At 44.0% G+C, this 15,814-nt stretch overlaps 2 protein-coding genes across 3 annotated transcripts; both read left to right on the forward strand.

Annotated features, from left to right (window-relative positions):
- Positions 1-14: 14 nt before the first annotated feature.
- Positions 15-4,525, forward strand: LOC105703238 (nuclear export mediator factor NEMF homolog). The gene is made up of 11 exons (XM_012431476.1): positions 15-353; positions 475-646; positions 722-924; positions 1,002-2,083; positions 2,167-2,347; positions 2,436-2,734; positions 2,838-3,006; positions 3,081-3,396; positions 3,486-3,754; positions 3,825-4,070; positions 4,142-4,525. Exons 1-10 carry the CDS (start codon positions 298-300, stop codon positions 4,021-4,023), a joined length of 2,946 nt encoding a protein of 981 aa, XP_012286899.1. The 5' UTR covers positions 15-297; the 3' UTR covers positions 4,024-4,070; positions 4,142-4,525.
- A 160-nt stretch (positions 4,526-4,685) lies between these two features.
- LOC105703239 (ecdysone 20-monooxygenase) lies at positions 4,686-15,063 on the forward strand. 2 transcript variants are annotated; one of them, XM_012431477.1, is made up of 11 exons: positions 4,686-5,337; positions 7,782-7,921; positions 8,273-8,416; positions 10,304-10,502; positions 10,599-10,786; positions 11,262-11,457; positions 11,517-11,679; positions 11,999-12,165; positions 12,684-12,762; positions 13,049-13,246; positions 14,626-15,063. In XM_012431477.1, exons 2-11 carry the CDS (start codon positions 7,804-7,806, stop codon positions 14,740-14,742), a joined length of 1,569 nt encoding a protein of 522 aa, XP_012286900.1. In that variant the 5' UTR covers positions 4,686-5,337; positions 7,782-7,803; the 3' UTR covers positions 14,743-15,063. The 2 variants fall into 2 exon arrangements, with proteins under 2 accessions (XP_012286900.1, XP_012286901.1); XM_012431478.1 differs by lacking the exon at positions 4,686-5,337 and adding an exon at positions 7,246-7,694.
- The last annotated feature ends 751 nt before the right edge of the window (positions 15,064-15,814 follow it).

Raw genomic sequence — 15,814 nt, forward strand, 5'->3', positions numbered from 1 at the left:
CCGTGAGCAATCTCCCAACTCATCTCTGGTTTCAACTTGTTAAAGTGAACGAAAAGGGATTTGAGTGTGATTGAGTGACAGACGATCGATGGTCGCTTACTTTTGGTTACAGTCGCTTATCAAAAAGAATAATGTTTGGCTAGAATGGTGGAACCGTGTGGAGGTTAGAATCGGCACAATGCTGCGTGGCAAAAGTTGTTGAAGAAAGGGATGATAAAAAACAGCCAATTCTCCTAGAAAGCGAGGTTACGAAACGTTTATCTCGATTGTTCATTATTGTTAAAGAGCGGCAAGAAAATGAAAGTGCGATTTAACACGTACGACCTCGTGTGCTCCATTACGGAGCTACAGAGGTATGTAAAATGGATAATCGCATTTAATGTAATGTGAGATGGAGGATTTCATTTAGGTTAAGCCTGCCTTGACTAGATTTTTTTTCTCCTCGTTTAACTTCTATACATTTCTCTACCTCAGGCTCGTTGGAATGCGAGTAAACCAAATATATGACATCGATCATCGTACCTACCTTATACGTCTGCAGCGCAGCGAGGAAAAATGTATCTTATTACTTGAATCTGGAAACAGAATTCATACGACCGCGTTCGACTGGCCAAAAAATGTTGCTCCTTCTGGTTTTTCAATGAAGGTATGTACTTGATGATATTGAAATTCTGTTAGAAATTCTAAATTTCTTAAACTTTTATTATAATTATTATTATAGATGCGGAAACATTTAAAAAATAAACGGTTAGAAAGTCTCACTCAAGTTGGCGTGGATCGAATTCTAGACTTACAGTTTGGAATCGGTGAGGCTGCTTATCATATTATCTTGGAATTATATGATCGAGGCAACATCGTCCTCACTGACTATACCATGACAATACTTAACATATTACGACCGCACACTGAAGATGACAAAATTAGGTATGTTTCGTATGTGAAAATACTTCAGTTACGTGATCAAATTATTCATGGTTTTACATCAAGTATCACTTTTACAGATTTGCCGTTAAAGAGAAATACCCATTAAATCGTGCACGCCAATGTGCCATACCTTCAATGGAAGAAATTGAAAGAGCTATAAAGGAAGCCAAAACTGGTGACAATTTAAAAAAAATTCTGAATCCCCGAGTAGAGTTTGGTCCTGCCATAATAGATCATATTTTGCTGAAAGTCGGCTTGCGAGCAGGCTGTAAAATTGGCAAAGATTTTAAAATTCCTGAAGATATGCCAAAGCTAACGTCGGCTCTTGAACTTGCGACTGAAATATTTGATAATGCACGAAAAAATGTCTCCAAAGGATATATTATTCAAAAGAAGGAAATCAAACCTTCAACTGATGGTACGGAAGAATACATATTTGCCAATGTTGAATTTCATTCAATGTTGTTTGAGCAGATTAAAGATCAGCCATACAAAGAATTTGAGACGTTCGATCTAGCAGTCGATGAGTATTTCTCAACTATGGAAGGTCAAAAGTTGGATTTAAAAGCACTGCAACAGGAAAGAGAAGCTGTTAAGAAATTAGAAAACGTTCGTAAGGATCATAGCTTAAGATTAATTGGTTTAGAAGAATCTCAGGAATTAGACAAAATAAAAGCAGAGCTGATTATGCGAAATCAGACCCTCGTGGATAATACGATAACAGCTATTCGGAGTGCCCTTGCAAATCAGATATCTTGGTCGGATATTCAAGTACTCTTAAAGGAAGCTCAAAGCAAGGGCGATTCTGTAGCATTGACTATCAAGGGATTGAAATTAGAAACCAATCATATTACAGTGTTGTTAAGTGATCCGTATGAAGATGGTGATGAGACAGATACAAAATTACCTCCAACATTGGTTGATGTTGACCTGGCTCACCATGCTTATGGCAATGCAACTAAATATTTCAACAAGAAGAGGTCGGCGGCAAAAAAGCAGCAAAAAACTATCGAGTCTCAATGCAAGGCTCTCAAGTCTGCCGAAAAGAAAGCCAAACAAACCTTAAAAGAAGTACAAGCAATACATGGCATTAACAAGGCAAGGAAAGTTTACTGGTTCGAGAAGTTTTACTGGTTTATTTCTTCAGAAAATTATCTAGGTTAGTTTTCGAACTCGCAGTATGTGCAATTCTTTTGTATATGTATATTTGTGTTACATTACTTTCATTTATGCATTCTTCAGTAATTGGTGGAAGAGACCAGCAGCAGAACGAATTAATTGTCAAGAGATACCTGCGGACAGGAGATTTATACGTGCATGCAGATTTAACCGGTGCTAGCTCCATTGTGATTAAAAACCCTTCTAGTGATCCGGTACCACCGAAGACTCTAGCAGAAGCAGGAACTATGGCTGTTGCATACAGGTAAATGATTCCATAATTCTTAAATTGAAATTACCATTTTTAATGTCGAAAATATCATTGAACTTACGCATTACTTTTCATCTGATAGCGTTGCTTGGGAGGCAAAAGTTGTAGTAGGAGCGTGGTGGGTAAATAGTGATCAAGTATCAAAAACTGCTCCAACTGGTGAATATTTGACCACTGGTTCCTTCATGATCCGTGGAAAGAAAAATTATTTACCTCCATATCAACTGGTAATGGGGCTAGGATTCCTATTCCGTTTAGAAGATAGTTCCATCGAACGACACAAGGATGAAAGGAGAGTCAGAACTACGGATGAAGACAGTGGAAATGTAGAGTCTGCAGAATTTGATAAAGAGATAGAATTGGAAGGAGACTCGGATGATGGTAAGTCACTTCTAAACTTTCTATCTATATGACAAGTTAAAAACGAAAGTGTATAAATAAAACCGTGCATATAATTACATTAATTTGTTGGTTATTTATACAGATGATTCTATCGATAAAACTCCATTAGAAACAATCGAAGAGGAAGGAGTGGAAACTGAGCGAAAAATCGATGAGCGTAACAAAGGTGTTGATCTTAAAGATAATATTGATGAACAGACCGAACAATTGTATCCAGATACTCAAATTAAAATCGATCTCTCTGGTCCAAGGTACATTTTATTTTACTGATTATTAAATGATCTTTTAAAGATGCATTCTAACGTACCTGTTTAATTTCCTGCAGAATGAAAATCCAAGTGGACAATAAATCCTTGATTACTACACAAAATCAAGAGCACGATATCGAAGACAAGGAAGGGAACGTATTTTATCTCGGCGATGATAAACCGATTACACTAAAGCCTAACGTAAATAAGAAGAAAAAAAGCCCTGCCAAAGTGCACTGGGCTGATAAAGGCGAAGAGAAAAACGAGAAACAGACCGGGGAAAACAAACCGAATGTACTGAAACGTGGGCAGAAAGGAAGGCTGAAGAAGATGAAGGAAAAATACAAGGATCAGGACGAAGAGGACAGACGTTTATCGATGGAAATATTGAAGGTGGATAATTCATGTTTTACTTTTAATTAGTATTTTTATTTCTTCATATACGTTTGAAGTGAACACTTTGACAGCCATGAATGTTTTAGTCAGCTGGCGCGGCTAAGGAAGACAAACGTAAGAATGCCAATAAGAATGTACATGGATCCAAGCAACAGGGGAAAAAAAAGAACGCACATCCAAAAGTAGAGGTAAATAAGCAAGTAATTCCGGAAGGCGATCAGGCCGAAGAAGAAGACGCAGGACCAGGTCCGGACGTCGACATGTTGGATCAACTTACAGGGAAGCCTGTTCAAGAGGATGAACTATTGTTTGCCGTTCCAGTTGTGGCACCCTATAATACTTTGCAGAGCTATAAGTAAGCCGAATCGAGCAGCCGAATTCGTCAAAATCAATATCAGTGTTTAAACAACTTACTTTGACCTCAGGTTCAAAGTCAAACTCACTCCGGGGACGGGCAGACGAGGAAAGGCGGCGAAAACAGCGGTCGCTGTTTTCCTTCGAGATAAAGTCATCACACTTCGAGAGAAGGATTTACTAAAGGCTGTGAAAGAGGAGTCGATAGCGAGGAACATACCAGGAAAAGTGAAAATAAGTGCTCCTCAGATACAGAAGCTTAGGAAATGATAGAGATTATTTATTAACGACGGTCGTAGGGCGATGTTCTTCCCTAGGTAACATCATTAATCCTCTGACAACATGGGCCTCGATTCTCAAGGAGTACATTATTTTTTGTCTTTTTCAGATTACAATTTCTCTTGACATAGAACCGCTGTAAAAAAAATTCTTGATTTTCATTCTCTTTTTACATTATTTTCGGTCGAAAGGGACGAAGAAGGACCGAGGCAAGCGGATGTGATCTCCAGACTAGAGAGGCTCGACCTTTCTAATTAACAAAGAAACTATACGTACTAGAAACGTAAATTGATTACTTTCTAAACAGCCTCGAATAAGCGCAAGACTAAACTCCCAAAGTGTTAACAGAAAACAAACATGTATATAACTGTACAGAGTGGTGCGCAAATAATGTACGAGTGAAATTATGCGTCGAAGTCGAACGTTGGTGAACGCGTCCACGCCGGCGGGTTCTCTTTCATGTACATACATAACATGCGTAAAGGTTTACACATTCGATGTCGCAATTATTGCGAGTCTTCTTCAAAATCCGCCAACATTTCGACATCCCGGTTACGCAAATTTGGACGGTAGGAGGCCGTGCCTCAGGCGATCGACACCTCGAAGGTGTTACTTCGCGCGACAGTTATCAGTGATACGGCGAGCTGATAAATCTCGGTCGGTAAAGAGGAGTTTTCGAAATCGAGCGTCGCGTCGCGTCGTTCCGCTGGCGAGATCGCAAGAAAATCAAGAGGGAAGAGGGTCGACTCCGCGAAGCGTTTCCGAGGGTCTTCGTGCACCTCTCTCTAGCTTCCTGGCTCCACGTTGGGCGGTCGACGGCGCGTAAACAGAGGGGCCTGGATAAGCGTTCGTAATCGGACATAGGAGATGGAGAGGCGGAGTCGCGATTCGCCGAGGGTGCCGTTATCGGCGCGGCCCAATAACCGGCGGCGCGATAACGAGGTACATCGGTCTAAGAGCGCCGGGCGACTCCGGTTTCCTCGCGGCTTCCTTCTCTCGCTCCCTCCACCGCGGTATCGTCCGCCGTTTACCATCCCCTCCTATCGAATCGGTCTCTCCCTCTTTCCTCCTCTTTCTCCCGGCCTCTCCCGCTTTCTTCCTGCCCCCTCCGCCGGCCGCGATCTCGCCGGTTTTTCAAAATACGCTTCTATGACTCTTTTTGTGTTCAGTAGAGCCGCGGACACCCAGAGAGGAACAGCCGGGGAGGGAGAAAGAGGGAGAGAGAGCAGAAGGCCCGCGCTTCCGCGTTAGTTCGCCGTTAGTGTACCGTTTCGCTAATTCAACCCGAGTCGTCGCTCCTACGAGGTAGGTGCTTCGTTCCACCCTCTCGCCGTCCGCGATACACCCTCGCGACTGATCCACGGGGGGGGAGGCAGAGGTGTCCGACACCGGAGCGGCTCTTCGAGCGCAACCGTGAACACTTCTAGGGCCACCAGGGCTGTTTTTCGAGCTCCATCGTGAACACTTTGCTAGGGCCACCACGTCTGCCCCGCGAGAGCCATTGCTACTAGTTTTCGAACCCCATCGCGGACACCTTTCGAGGGACCAAGGGGTAACCCTTCGAACACCACCGCGGTCGCTCTCCTATGACGAGAAAAAAGAAATTCATTGAACCATAGAAATATGTCTTTGAATAGTACCAATGAAATATTTTGTTAATCCAATGTAGAATTGTTTGACTCAAATGACTTCGATGCAACCTTACTTCGGGATTACGACAATTTATTTGAAATTATTTGAGTGAAATAATTTTTCTTTGAATGAATACAATATTGCTTTTGGTTGAATGAATTCTTTTTCTCAGAGTAGAGACACCTCGCTGTTCCTCGGTGACACCGCGGTCGTTCTCCTAGGACCACCGCGCTGCTTTTTAACCCTTTCGCTACGACGGGTGACTATAGTCACCGTACGTTTGGTCCACTATTGCCTGCACGGTCAGACGAATTTCGCCCATATGTCGAAAAGGCTACGTGTTCAAAGGGTTAAGCGCCACTGTGGTCGCTCTCTTAGGGCGTCATTGTGGTCGTTTTCCTAGGACCACCGCGCTGCTTTTTAAGCGCCACCGTGGTCGTTCTCCTAGGACCACCGCAGTACTCTTCGAGCATCACCGTGGTCGCTCTCCTAGGGGCACTTCGACCACCACCGCGGTTGCTCTCCTAAGGCCACCGTGTTGCTCCACCGCGGCGAGACCGTTTCCGCTCCGACTGGCGTGGTGCGAGCGCGCGAACTGGGGTAGGAAGGCACCGAGTCGCGGCGTCGACCTTCGCGCCGCAATCGAACCGTGGAATATCGCTCGGCCGACCTCGGGTCCTGAATGGACCGTTGCTTCCTCCCTTCTCGATAGGCATCCTGGGGGATATAGGTAACTACCCAGCCCGACCGCGTCCAGAGGGACGACGAAGCAGCGACCGTGTGACCCATTTGTTAATCGCGCGCTTGTATTTACTTACGTCCGATAACGCGTGGCGCCGCGATATATCCTCTCTCTCTCTTTCTCTCCCTGTTTATGCGCTTTTCCCGCGAGAATTACTCTTTGCGGCGCGGTCGCGGCCGGGAGATACGCCGAGGCTCGCCGAAGCATGCTGGAAGTCGCGCAGATATCTCGGCTCGTAATATCGGCCGGATGAGAGCTCGCGCCTCGCGTTGCGTCGCGATATCGGTAAACACGCTCCTTTATGCGCGGCTCCGAGGTTACGAGACACTCGCGGCGACTCCTAGCGTGGTCACGCGTCCTCTTCGGCCGCGTCGCCCCCTCGGAAGTCGGATTCCTTCCTGTCTCCCGAAAGCGGCAAACAGAAGGGCGCCGGCGAGTCGGTTCGCGGGATTTGTCTTCGGATTGCCGTTACTTCTCGAAGCCGGCTCCCCTTTTTCTTTTTCTTCCTCTTCGAGTCAAAGACCTAGCCGTCGTAGCGGTCCCGACGCGGAAATGGTTGACTCCCATTGACGCCGCGGATGGATCCGTTCGGGACGCTCTGCATCCTTTTGTACGAGGGGTGGGATGGGAGGTTTAGAATGTCAAATTTTAAGGTCGGAGATGATCTGGCGACCTGGACGCCGTGACGGGATGTCCTATAACGAGCGATATTTTCTGGCTGTTTAAGGTGATATGAAAGGGTCCTTCTATGTACATATACATAAAATGTGAAAATTTGTATAAAACCTTTCACCCGAACTGGGTGTACCAAATCAAGTTTGATACGATTCGGTACATCCAGTTCGAAGAAAAGTTTCATAAACGAGATTCTTTTTGATGTTACTTTCGCGTGCCCTTTCTGTTCACTGCTCGGAGGAACAGCCTTAGTTTACCCTTAACAAGAAACTCGGTAGAGTTTCGAGCCAAATACATTTTTGAGCGAAAGACGCGCCCTGCGTGTTGAGTTCGAGCGACACGCTACAGAGTTATATACAGTAAGGTCTGCTATTTAGGACATATGTACGTCTTCGTCGGGAGTAATTTGTGGAATAGGGCTGCCCATGAACCTCCGATTATTTTACCTTTGTTCCTTTATAAATATTCTCTTCACCTGGTGACCCGGTCCGACCTGGAAGGCGGAGGGCGGCCTCTCGCCTCCACCCTCATCTCGAAGGGCCGATTTCCCGGCGACGGAAAGTGGCCGATGCGAGGATGAGTGAAATGGATCGGGTCTGGCGACGAGGAGATGGTATCTTCCCGTTATGCTCGTGGAACTCGGATCTCGGTCCCGGATCCCGGGGGAGGAGATAGACGCTTGAGATTCGTCCGTTTGCAGGGAAATCGCGGCGAGTTCTGCCATGCTGCTGTCCGGTGTCTGGTTCGAGGCGATCGCCGCGGCGCTTTTCGCCGTCCTGCTCCTGGTCACGGGATACAGGCCACCCTGGTGGTTCTGGACGGGAACACCCAACCAGGCTGGTGAGTTTTAACTTCCGGGCGCAAGATCCCCAGGGGTATATAGGGAAGGCACCCTGGGAATGGTTTCAAGATAATGTTTTGGTGATTAAAAGAATAATTAGTTGACTCGAATAAAATCATATCAATTGGCATCATTTCGAAGGAACGTTGCGTTCGATTTATTCGATTTCATTTCGGTCAGATTATTATTCTTTTCACCAGAGAGATATTTTTTGTTAATTCAAGAAATAATTGTTATTGTAATTAATAGAATGTTTCTTTGGATCAATGACGTTTCTTTTTTTATTCTCGGTGCAAGGCGTCGATTTGGCGAGTTTTTGTTAACTATATGTTTCGCGATTCGCGTTTCAGCCGCCTCGAGCGACAAGGCAGCCAGGCCCAGGAAAACCGTCAAGGATGTTCCTGGACCTCTTCCTCTCCCCGTCCTGGGCACCAGGTGGATCTTCTCCTGGTTCGGCTGCTACAGCATGAACGAGATCCACGTCGCCTACAAGGGTAAGTTGCGTTTCTTTGGACATGGGTCGATCGCTCATCTCTCTTTGCTTCGTTTTACCGGTGTTTGAAGTATAGTAATTTGAAGCACGTGACATGCTAGAACTCAGCCCCAGCGATATTAAGACGTTATTAAAGGGTTATTCTACATATACCAAGACATGAAAATATTTATAAAACTTTCCTCCAAATTTCATTTAAAAAAAGAAAGATACGTTCTTGGGTCTAATCTTGGATGAATAAAAAAGTTTCTGTAGAAAAAAAATTAAATTTCAAGAGATGCCACTTTCACATCCCCTTAACACCTTAATGTTTCAAATGATTCGGTGCTATCAATTAGGAGGAAGGGTTTATAAATATTTTAAGATGCTTCATTTCACAATAATTGAAGATACAGAGTTTGATGTTAGGTGTAACCTTGGATACAGTGAGTATAATGCATGATTTGAGTTTTATAAATTTCGCAAGAACGGGACGAGATGAATTTGTTGTCCGGGTTTCTCTTCCTAGTTTTATCATCCGGACCGATCGGGTCCACGATCCTTGTTCTAGCATCGCCGATGCAAGCTCTTATGGCATCGGCTTCGATGGCTATTAACCGTGCTCGTTCTTCGGGCGAGTCATCGCGGCTCGTAGAAAAAAGGCCGCGAAACGGCGGAAGAAAGGCGAGGCGGCGATCGCGAGGATCGATTTCGATCGCGGTTCGTTGCGCTTACGGTAACACGAGAAACTAACGACCGCACTCAGGAGTCCTTAATCGCGCCGTTCGAATCCCCACGCTTTGCTATTGCTATCCTCGGGGGAAACAGGCTAGGAGGCAACAAAGGCAGATTCAAACATGGGAATAAAGAGATGTCGAGAAGAATGAATCCTTAGAAAGAATTCCTTGAAGAGTGAAGAGTAATCGCACTAATTTCAGATGAAGAGGAAAGGGTATCTTGTGGTTTCAGGTGATGGGCTCCATGCCCACGTGATTAAATTTCAAACGATTCGGTGCAATCAATTCGGAGAAAAGCTTGATAAATATGTTGACAAACAACTTGGCGATATGAAACTGGCATCTCAGGAGTCTTGTTTCCGAAGCTTTTCTACGAATTGAGGGTATCGAGTGTTTTGACATTTTTCCACGTGAGGGTGGGTTCTACCCGTTCCTAGGGTGGGGTCCTTGGAGAGGACCCGACACCCGTGAAGTTTCATCTATCATATAAAATAGATAATTGTTATGTTCCTCTTGAAAATGAAATTTCATGAGTTTCGGGATGCTCGCTAGGGCCTCCATAATCATTTAAAATTTAAACCGATTACCCTTAACCAGTTAACTGTGTCGACCTATTTGAAACGTGTGTTTTCATGACGAGTATACTCGTCAATCACAGTTAACTGGTTAAAGAAAATATTTATAATTCGAATCGAGTAATTTGCCTTGACTTTGCCGCGACTAACCACCTTGGCGCGTCTGACTCGCAGATCTGAACCGGCGATTCAAGCCGAATACCCTTAAGGTGATATGAAAGTGGCGTCGAAGAGGTTTTGTTTATAAAACTTTTCTCCCAACTCGGTTTACCGAATAGTTCGAAACGTTGCAACGTGAATAGGGAGACTATAAGGAAGGTCCTGAAACTCATGAAATTTCAATTCTTTTCAAATTTGTGTATAGGTATTTTTAAAATAATTTATAAAAAATGAAATTTCGCGAGTTTCGGGACCTACCTTAGGATCTCCATATTCACGTTTTAAAGTATGAAACGATTTGAGACACCCAGTTCGTAAAAAAGTTTTATGAACGATTAATCTTTCGGATGCCACTTTCACATCCCCTTGAAGAGCAGTCTAGTTCGAATCGGCTAATTTGCGATGGTTTCATATCACCTTGGCGCGTCTGACTCGCAGATCTGCACCGGCGATTCGGGCCGCTCTGCAAGGAGGAGGCGCTCTGGAACTGGCCGATAGTCTCGGTGTTCTCGCGGGAGGACATCGAGGCCGTTCTGAGGCGCGGCTCTCGCTTCCCCCTGCGCCCTCCCCAGGAGGTGATCTCCCATTATCGGCAATCGAGGCGGGACCGCTACACCAACCTCGGCCTCGTCAACGAGTAAGGAGCCGGAGGCCTCGCAGGGGGCCTCCTCGTTGCACGTTACCCTCCGTCCTTCGAGGTCAGGTCTCTTATCGGTCGCTTATCGCCCGCCAGGCAGGGACTAACGTGGCAGAGACTGCGCGCTGCCCTCACCCCGGAGCTGATGGGAGCCAGCACCGTCCTGGGCTTCCTTCCGGCGCTGAATAGAGTCACCGATGACTTCGTCGACCTGATCCGGAACAGGAGGACCGGGACCGCCGTTCACGCCTTCGAGGAGCTGGCCTACAGGATGGGCCTTGAGAGTAAGTATCCTTTCCACCTCGATTTATAACCTCCTACCTCTAACAACAGTTTACTTGATTATTTTCAATACAGCTTTTGATGGGACTTAATATATTATAAAAGGGTCATTCTATATATAAATATATCAAAACGTCAGGATATTTATAAAAATTTTCTCCAAACTGGATGCACCTAATCGTGCCTAACTTTATAATGTGAATATTGAAACTATAAAGAAGGTCTGGCACCCATGAAATTTCATTATTTATAACAGATTTTATAAATATCAATTAACAAATTTGAATAAAAATTGAAATTTCCTGGGTGTCAGGACTTTCCGTAGAGCCTCTATATTCACATTGTAAATTTGGAAACTATTCGGCAGATGTCGTTTGGAAAAAAAGTTTTATAATCGAAATCGCTAGATTCACCTTTCACATCACTTTATACGTGTCGTGAGAGGGTTGGGGGTACATTAGAGATGGCGATTTTCAGGTACGTGCATGCTGATCCTCGGCCGCCATCTTGGATTCTTGAAGCCCGACTCCGGCTCGCTAACCGCCAGACTAGCCGAAGCCGTGAGGGTCCACTTCAGGGCCTCGCGAGACGCTTTTTACGGCTTGCCCTTGTGGAAACTGCTTCCAACGGCTGCATACAAGAGTTTGATTGAGAGCGAGGATACGATTTATAAGTGAGTAGAGAAATATGAGACCGAGAAGAGTGGTACTATCGAAGGGGTGTCTTTCCCAGCATCATTTCGGAGCTAATGGAGACGACGCTTTGGGAGCAACAGAGCGACGCCCCCGATAGCGGCGTCGAGGCCGTCTTCAGGTCCATCCTGCGCGAGAAGAACCTCGACATTCGGGATAAAAGAGCCGCCATCGTGGACTTTATAGCCGCTGGTATACACACGGTATGAATAGACGTTTGCACATGGTATGCACTGAGAAAGAAAAAATTACATTGAACCAGAGAAATATTTCTTTGAATGGTAGCAAAGAGATATTTTGTTAATTCACAGAATAATGATTTGATTCAAATAAACTCGAACGAATTGGACGCGACGTTTCTTCGGAATATTGACGGATTTATTTGATTTTATTTGATTAAAATGATTATTCTTTGAATTAACAAAATATTTCGTGCTTCATAGACGATGGACCAGCAAAACAACGATGGCCAAGGTCCCGTTTTGGCGATCGCGTCAACGATTTCATCTCTTCTTGTCGCAGTTGGGTAATACCCTGGTGTTCCTGCTCTACCTCGTGGGAAGGAACGCCCGGCTGCAGAAGCGCCTCCACGAGGAAGCGATCTCGCTGGCTCCACCAGGGTGCGACCTCACCGCTGAGGACCTTCGCGGAGCCAAGTACCTGCGAGCCTGCATCACCGAGGCTTTTAGGTACACTTTGGCTTCCTTTTGGTGAACCCTGAACGACTTTTGGTAAACCCTGGACGACTTCTGAAGACACGAACACTCGCGGCGACTTTTCTATCTGTCGCGTCTCGACTCTGCGTGTCGGAGTCTCTCTTAGGTCGAGGAGGTCCGAGAGATATTTTTTATGGCGCCGATCGAAGTCTAAGGTGCATTCGGAAATATACACTGGTGGACGAGAATCCACTTGTGCATCTTGTGCTAACTGCGCCGCTTCCGAGGAAAAGACAGTCCACCGGGGTACTTCTTCGAGCGCGTTGATTAATTATCGCGTCGTGGCGGTTTCTTCTGACTTTCTGCAAATTTTTTTTGGTTGTGGAAAATTTTTTCCTCGATGCCGACGATCGACGATTTACACAGTAAATATCATCCGTTATCTCCGCACGTGGCACGGGAACGGAAAGATCACGGCAGATTTGAAACTCCCAGACTGTTGGCATTACTTTCTTCATTGACTCTCTCTCTCTCTCTTTCTTTCTTGGCAGAGTTATCCCGACAACTCCCTGCATCGCGCGAATTTTGGACGAGCCCATCGAACTGGCGGGCCACTATCTCAATGCCGGGGTAAGCTGATTTGGTCTTGACTCGTAAGGTGGCCAGAATTTGAAAGTGGCCTAGAACAGTTTTGATTAATTAATTTAATTAATTAAAATGCCCATTTCATTAGTTAATTTAAATAAAATAAGACGTTTTAATTAATTTGTACCAATTAAGCCATTTTCATTGATTTAAATTAATTAAGATGAATAGAATTGTTCTCGAAAGGACGTCTAATAACCTTACGATTCATACGTTCCGACTTTTTTTTTTCCTGCACCGTTCTATTTTGTACATCATTTTACAATTGCAGACCGTTGTTTTACTGCACACCTGGATAGCAGGTTTGGATGACAGGAACTTCAAAGATGCCTCAAAATGTATCCCGGAAAGGTGGTTGAAACCCACCGTTCCTCATTCTCCTCTCCTGGTGGCGCCTTTCGGTAGCGGCCGACGAATATGCCCTGGAAAGCGATTCGTCGAGCAGACTCTCCAACTCATTCTTGCAAAGGTAAATCTTTATTCCAGCCTCTATTCGGCCCTTAATCCTGAAATCCTCGATCAGGTTTAATTGTGGCCGAGGAGTGTACTGATATGTCACCGAGTTTCGAGATTTCCGTAATATGTTCTTATCGCACGTGTTGATGATACAAGGCTGCTCGCTAAAAATATCCAATCGGAACTGATTGCTTTACGTAAAACTTATTTACGATCGAACGTAGAAAATAATGGGCTATACTTCCATCGGTTGCACCGTTCGCTCTTTAAGTTTGACTTTTTTTTAGAGATGATTGTGTGCTTAAGGTGTTACGAAAGTGTTTATACATAAAATGTTGTATTTATCCAGGATGAGAGCCAAAATGAATTTTTCCTTCGAAAACTGAAATTTCGTGAGTTTCAAGACCTCAATTAGGACCTGCATAATATGTATTATATGCATTATATATAATGAACCTTTCATATCACCTTAAATAAAACTACTTTTCAATCGTAAACCCAGTATCGTCAATTTTTGGAGGATTCAGGATTCATTAATCGTCTTCGCCAAAGAATAAAAAGAATGCAGAGAATAAAACTTTGAGCCTTTCTCGATTTGCTTGTCGAGTTATGGAACAATCCAGAAATAGGCATTAATTGCATTTTAAATTAAATCAACCGGTTTCACGCAGATTTCATATCAACTCGCACTTGGTCGCTATCTTCTGCAATGGTGAATGTCTGAACAAACAAAGCATTCACTATGGAACTGCTCGTTCTTAGTACATTTTTTTTTTCTCTCAGTTCGATGGAATACAGGTCGACTAAGTACTCGTCGGCTCAGGTCGAGATATGGGAATCGTTGATGTCGTTTAAGGTGATGTGAGAATTGAAGGGGTCATTCGTTTATGAAACTTTTCCCCAAACTGGATGTACCGAATAATGTTAAACTTTAACACGTGACTATGGAGGTCCTGATGAAGGTCTCGAAACTCCCGAAATTTCCTATTTCGAATAACAATTTTCTATTTATTCCGGGCAAGAACCAGAAAACGACATTTATTTGAAATTTATGAATGAATGAATGAATGAATTAATGAACGAATGAATGAATGAATGAATGAATGAATGAATGAATGAATGAATGAANAATGAATGAATGAATGAATGAATGAATGAATGAATGAAAATTATGAATGGTATGAATATGGAATTGACCGAAAGATGAAATTTTGCGAATTTCAAGGTTATCATTGGGACCTCTGTGATTACGTGTTAAAGTTTCAGATAATTCGGTATATTTAGTTTGGAGAAAATTTATGTATATACTTTGACGTTTTAAAATATATATTCAGAAGGATCCGTTCATATCACCTTAATAGCTCAGGTTTAGTTCATGGACTCTTTTTTCAGGTCGTTCGAGAGTTCGAGATCGGTGCCGAAGAGGAGTTAGGTTTACAATTCGAATTCATCCTTGCGCCCAAAGGACCCGTTTGTTTATCGTTCCGAGATCGTTCGGAAAGACTGTAAATCGTTGTTTTATACACTCGAGTGATAATCCTTGGAACGTCGAGAGACCAATGCGCGAATCGTTTGGCAATTTTAGGAAGATGGCATCTCGATTGGACCGGAATGTCGGAGAACTCTGTTTAAGGTGATGCGAAATTAGCATCCAAGTAGTCTTGTTTATGGGACCTTTTTCCGAACCGGGTGTACCGAATCATTTGAAATTATACCTCGTGAATATAGCGGCCCTAATAAAGGTCCCGGTACTTTATACAATTTCCAAATTTTTCTATTTTTGTATAAACAATTTTTTAATTTCCCATGGAAAATTGATTTTCATGGGTGTCTAAGCCTTCCTTAGGGCCTCCATATTGAAATGGTAAAATTTAAAACGATTCGGTATACCCAGTTCGGAGAAATATTTCATAAACGATTGACCTCTTGGATGCCGCTTTCACGTCGCCTTAAGAGAGGTAGATCCTTTAAGGCCCGATTCCACAGCCCAAATTAACCGGAGTTTAACTGATTTTACAGCAGTCTAAAACCGGAAGCAAACCAAACATCGGTTAACTCTGGTTGTGGAACCGGGCTTAAATAAGTCGAAACGGTTCGCCGGCTATTGGTTTTGAGATGCAAGGATGCAAAAAATGGCATATCTCTTTCTACCGATTGATCGTCAGATGAATTCTAAGAAATTAACGGTTTATCCGTCCGAGATTAGTTCGCGATCGAACCTGTTAGTTGTAGGCAAGTGGTTTTGGTATCTGATTCGACTGGAAGAGATGAAGCTGCTCGGTTTCTCATTAGGGTTAACGTCTCGTATCGGATTAGCTTTAGGTTCGACTTTTTAACGCGCAGATGTATTTATTGTTGCTCGTCGTTCTAGCTCGTAGTATTTAAATTGAACTGGGCTCGGTTTAGAGGTCTCATAGGAAACGTAGCATCAGGACGCGCGGACGGGATTACCTTTTTTTTTCCCTTATAATACTCACCGCGTGGGTCCTTGCCCGAATTGGAAGGCTGGAAATTCCTGAAGAGATATATATATATTTATCGAGTCAAATCGAAGTTGGCCCAGCGACCTGATCGAACTGGT

This window comes from Orussus abietinus, unplaced genomic scaffold (genome assembly GCF_000612105.2).
Source record: "Orussus abietinus isolate OABI.00-Male unplaced genomic scaffold, Oabi_2.0 scaffold668, whole genome shotgun sequence".
Classification (NCBI taxonomy): Eukaryota; Metazoa; Arthropoda; class Insecta; order Hymenoptera; family Orussidae; genus Orussus; species Orussus abietinus.

Coding starts and splice junctions, on each gene's coding strand:
- LOC105703238 (XM_012431476.1), top strand. CDS start 298: ATGAAAGTGCGATTTAACACGTACGACCTCGTGTGCTCCATTACGGAG. Junction 2,084..2,166: donor TTCTTCAGAAAATTATCTAG/GTTAGTTTTCGA, acceptor TGCATTCTTCAG/TAATTGGTGGAAGAGACCAG. Junction 2,735..2,837: donor GGAAGGAGACTCGGATGATG/GTAAGTCACTTC, acceptor TTATTTATACAG/ATGATTCTATCGATAAAACT.
- LOC105703239 (XM_012431477.1), top strand. CDS start 7,804: ATGCTGCTGTCCGGTGTCTGGTTCGAGGCGATCGCCGCGGCGCTTTTC. Junction 10,503..10,598: donor AACCTCGGCCTCGTCAACGA/GTAAGGAGCCGG, acceptor ATCGCCCGCCAG/GCAGGGACTAACGTGGCAGA. Junction 10,787..11,261: donor CTACAGGATGGGCCTTGAGA/GTAAGTATCCTT, acceptor GGCGATTTTCAG/GTACGTGCATGCTGATCCTC.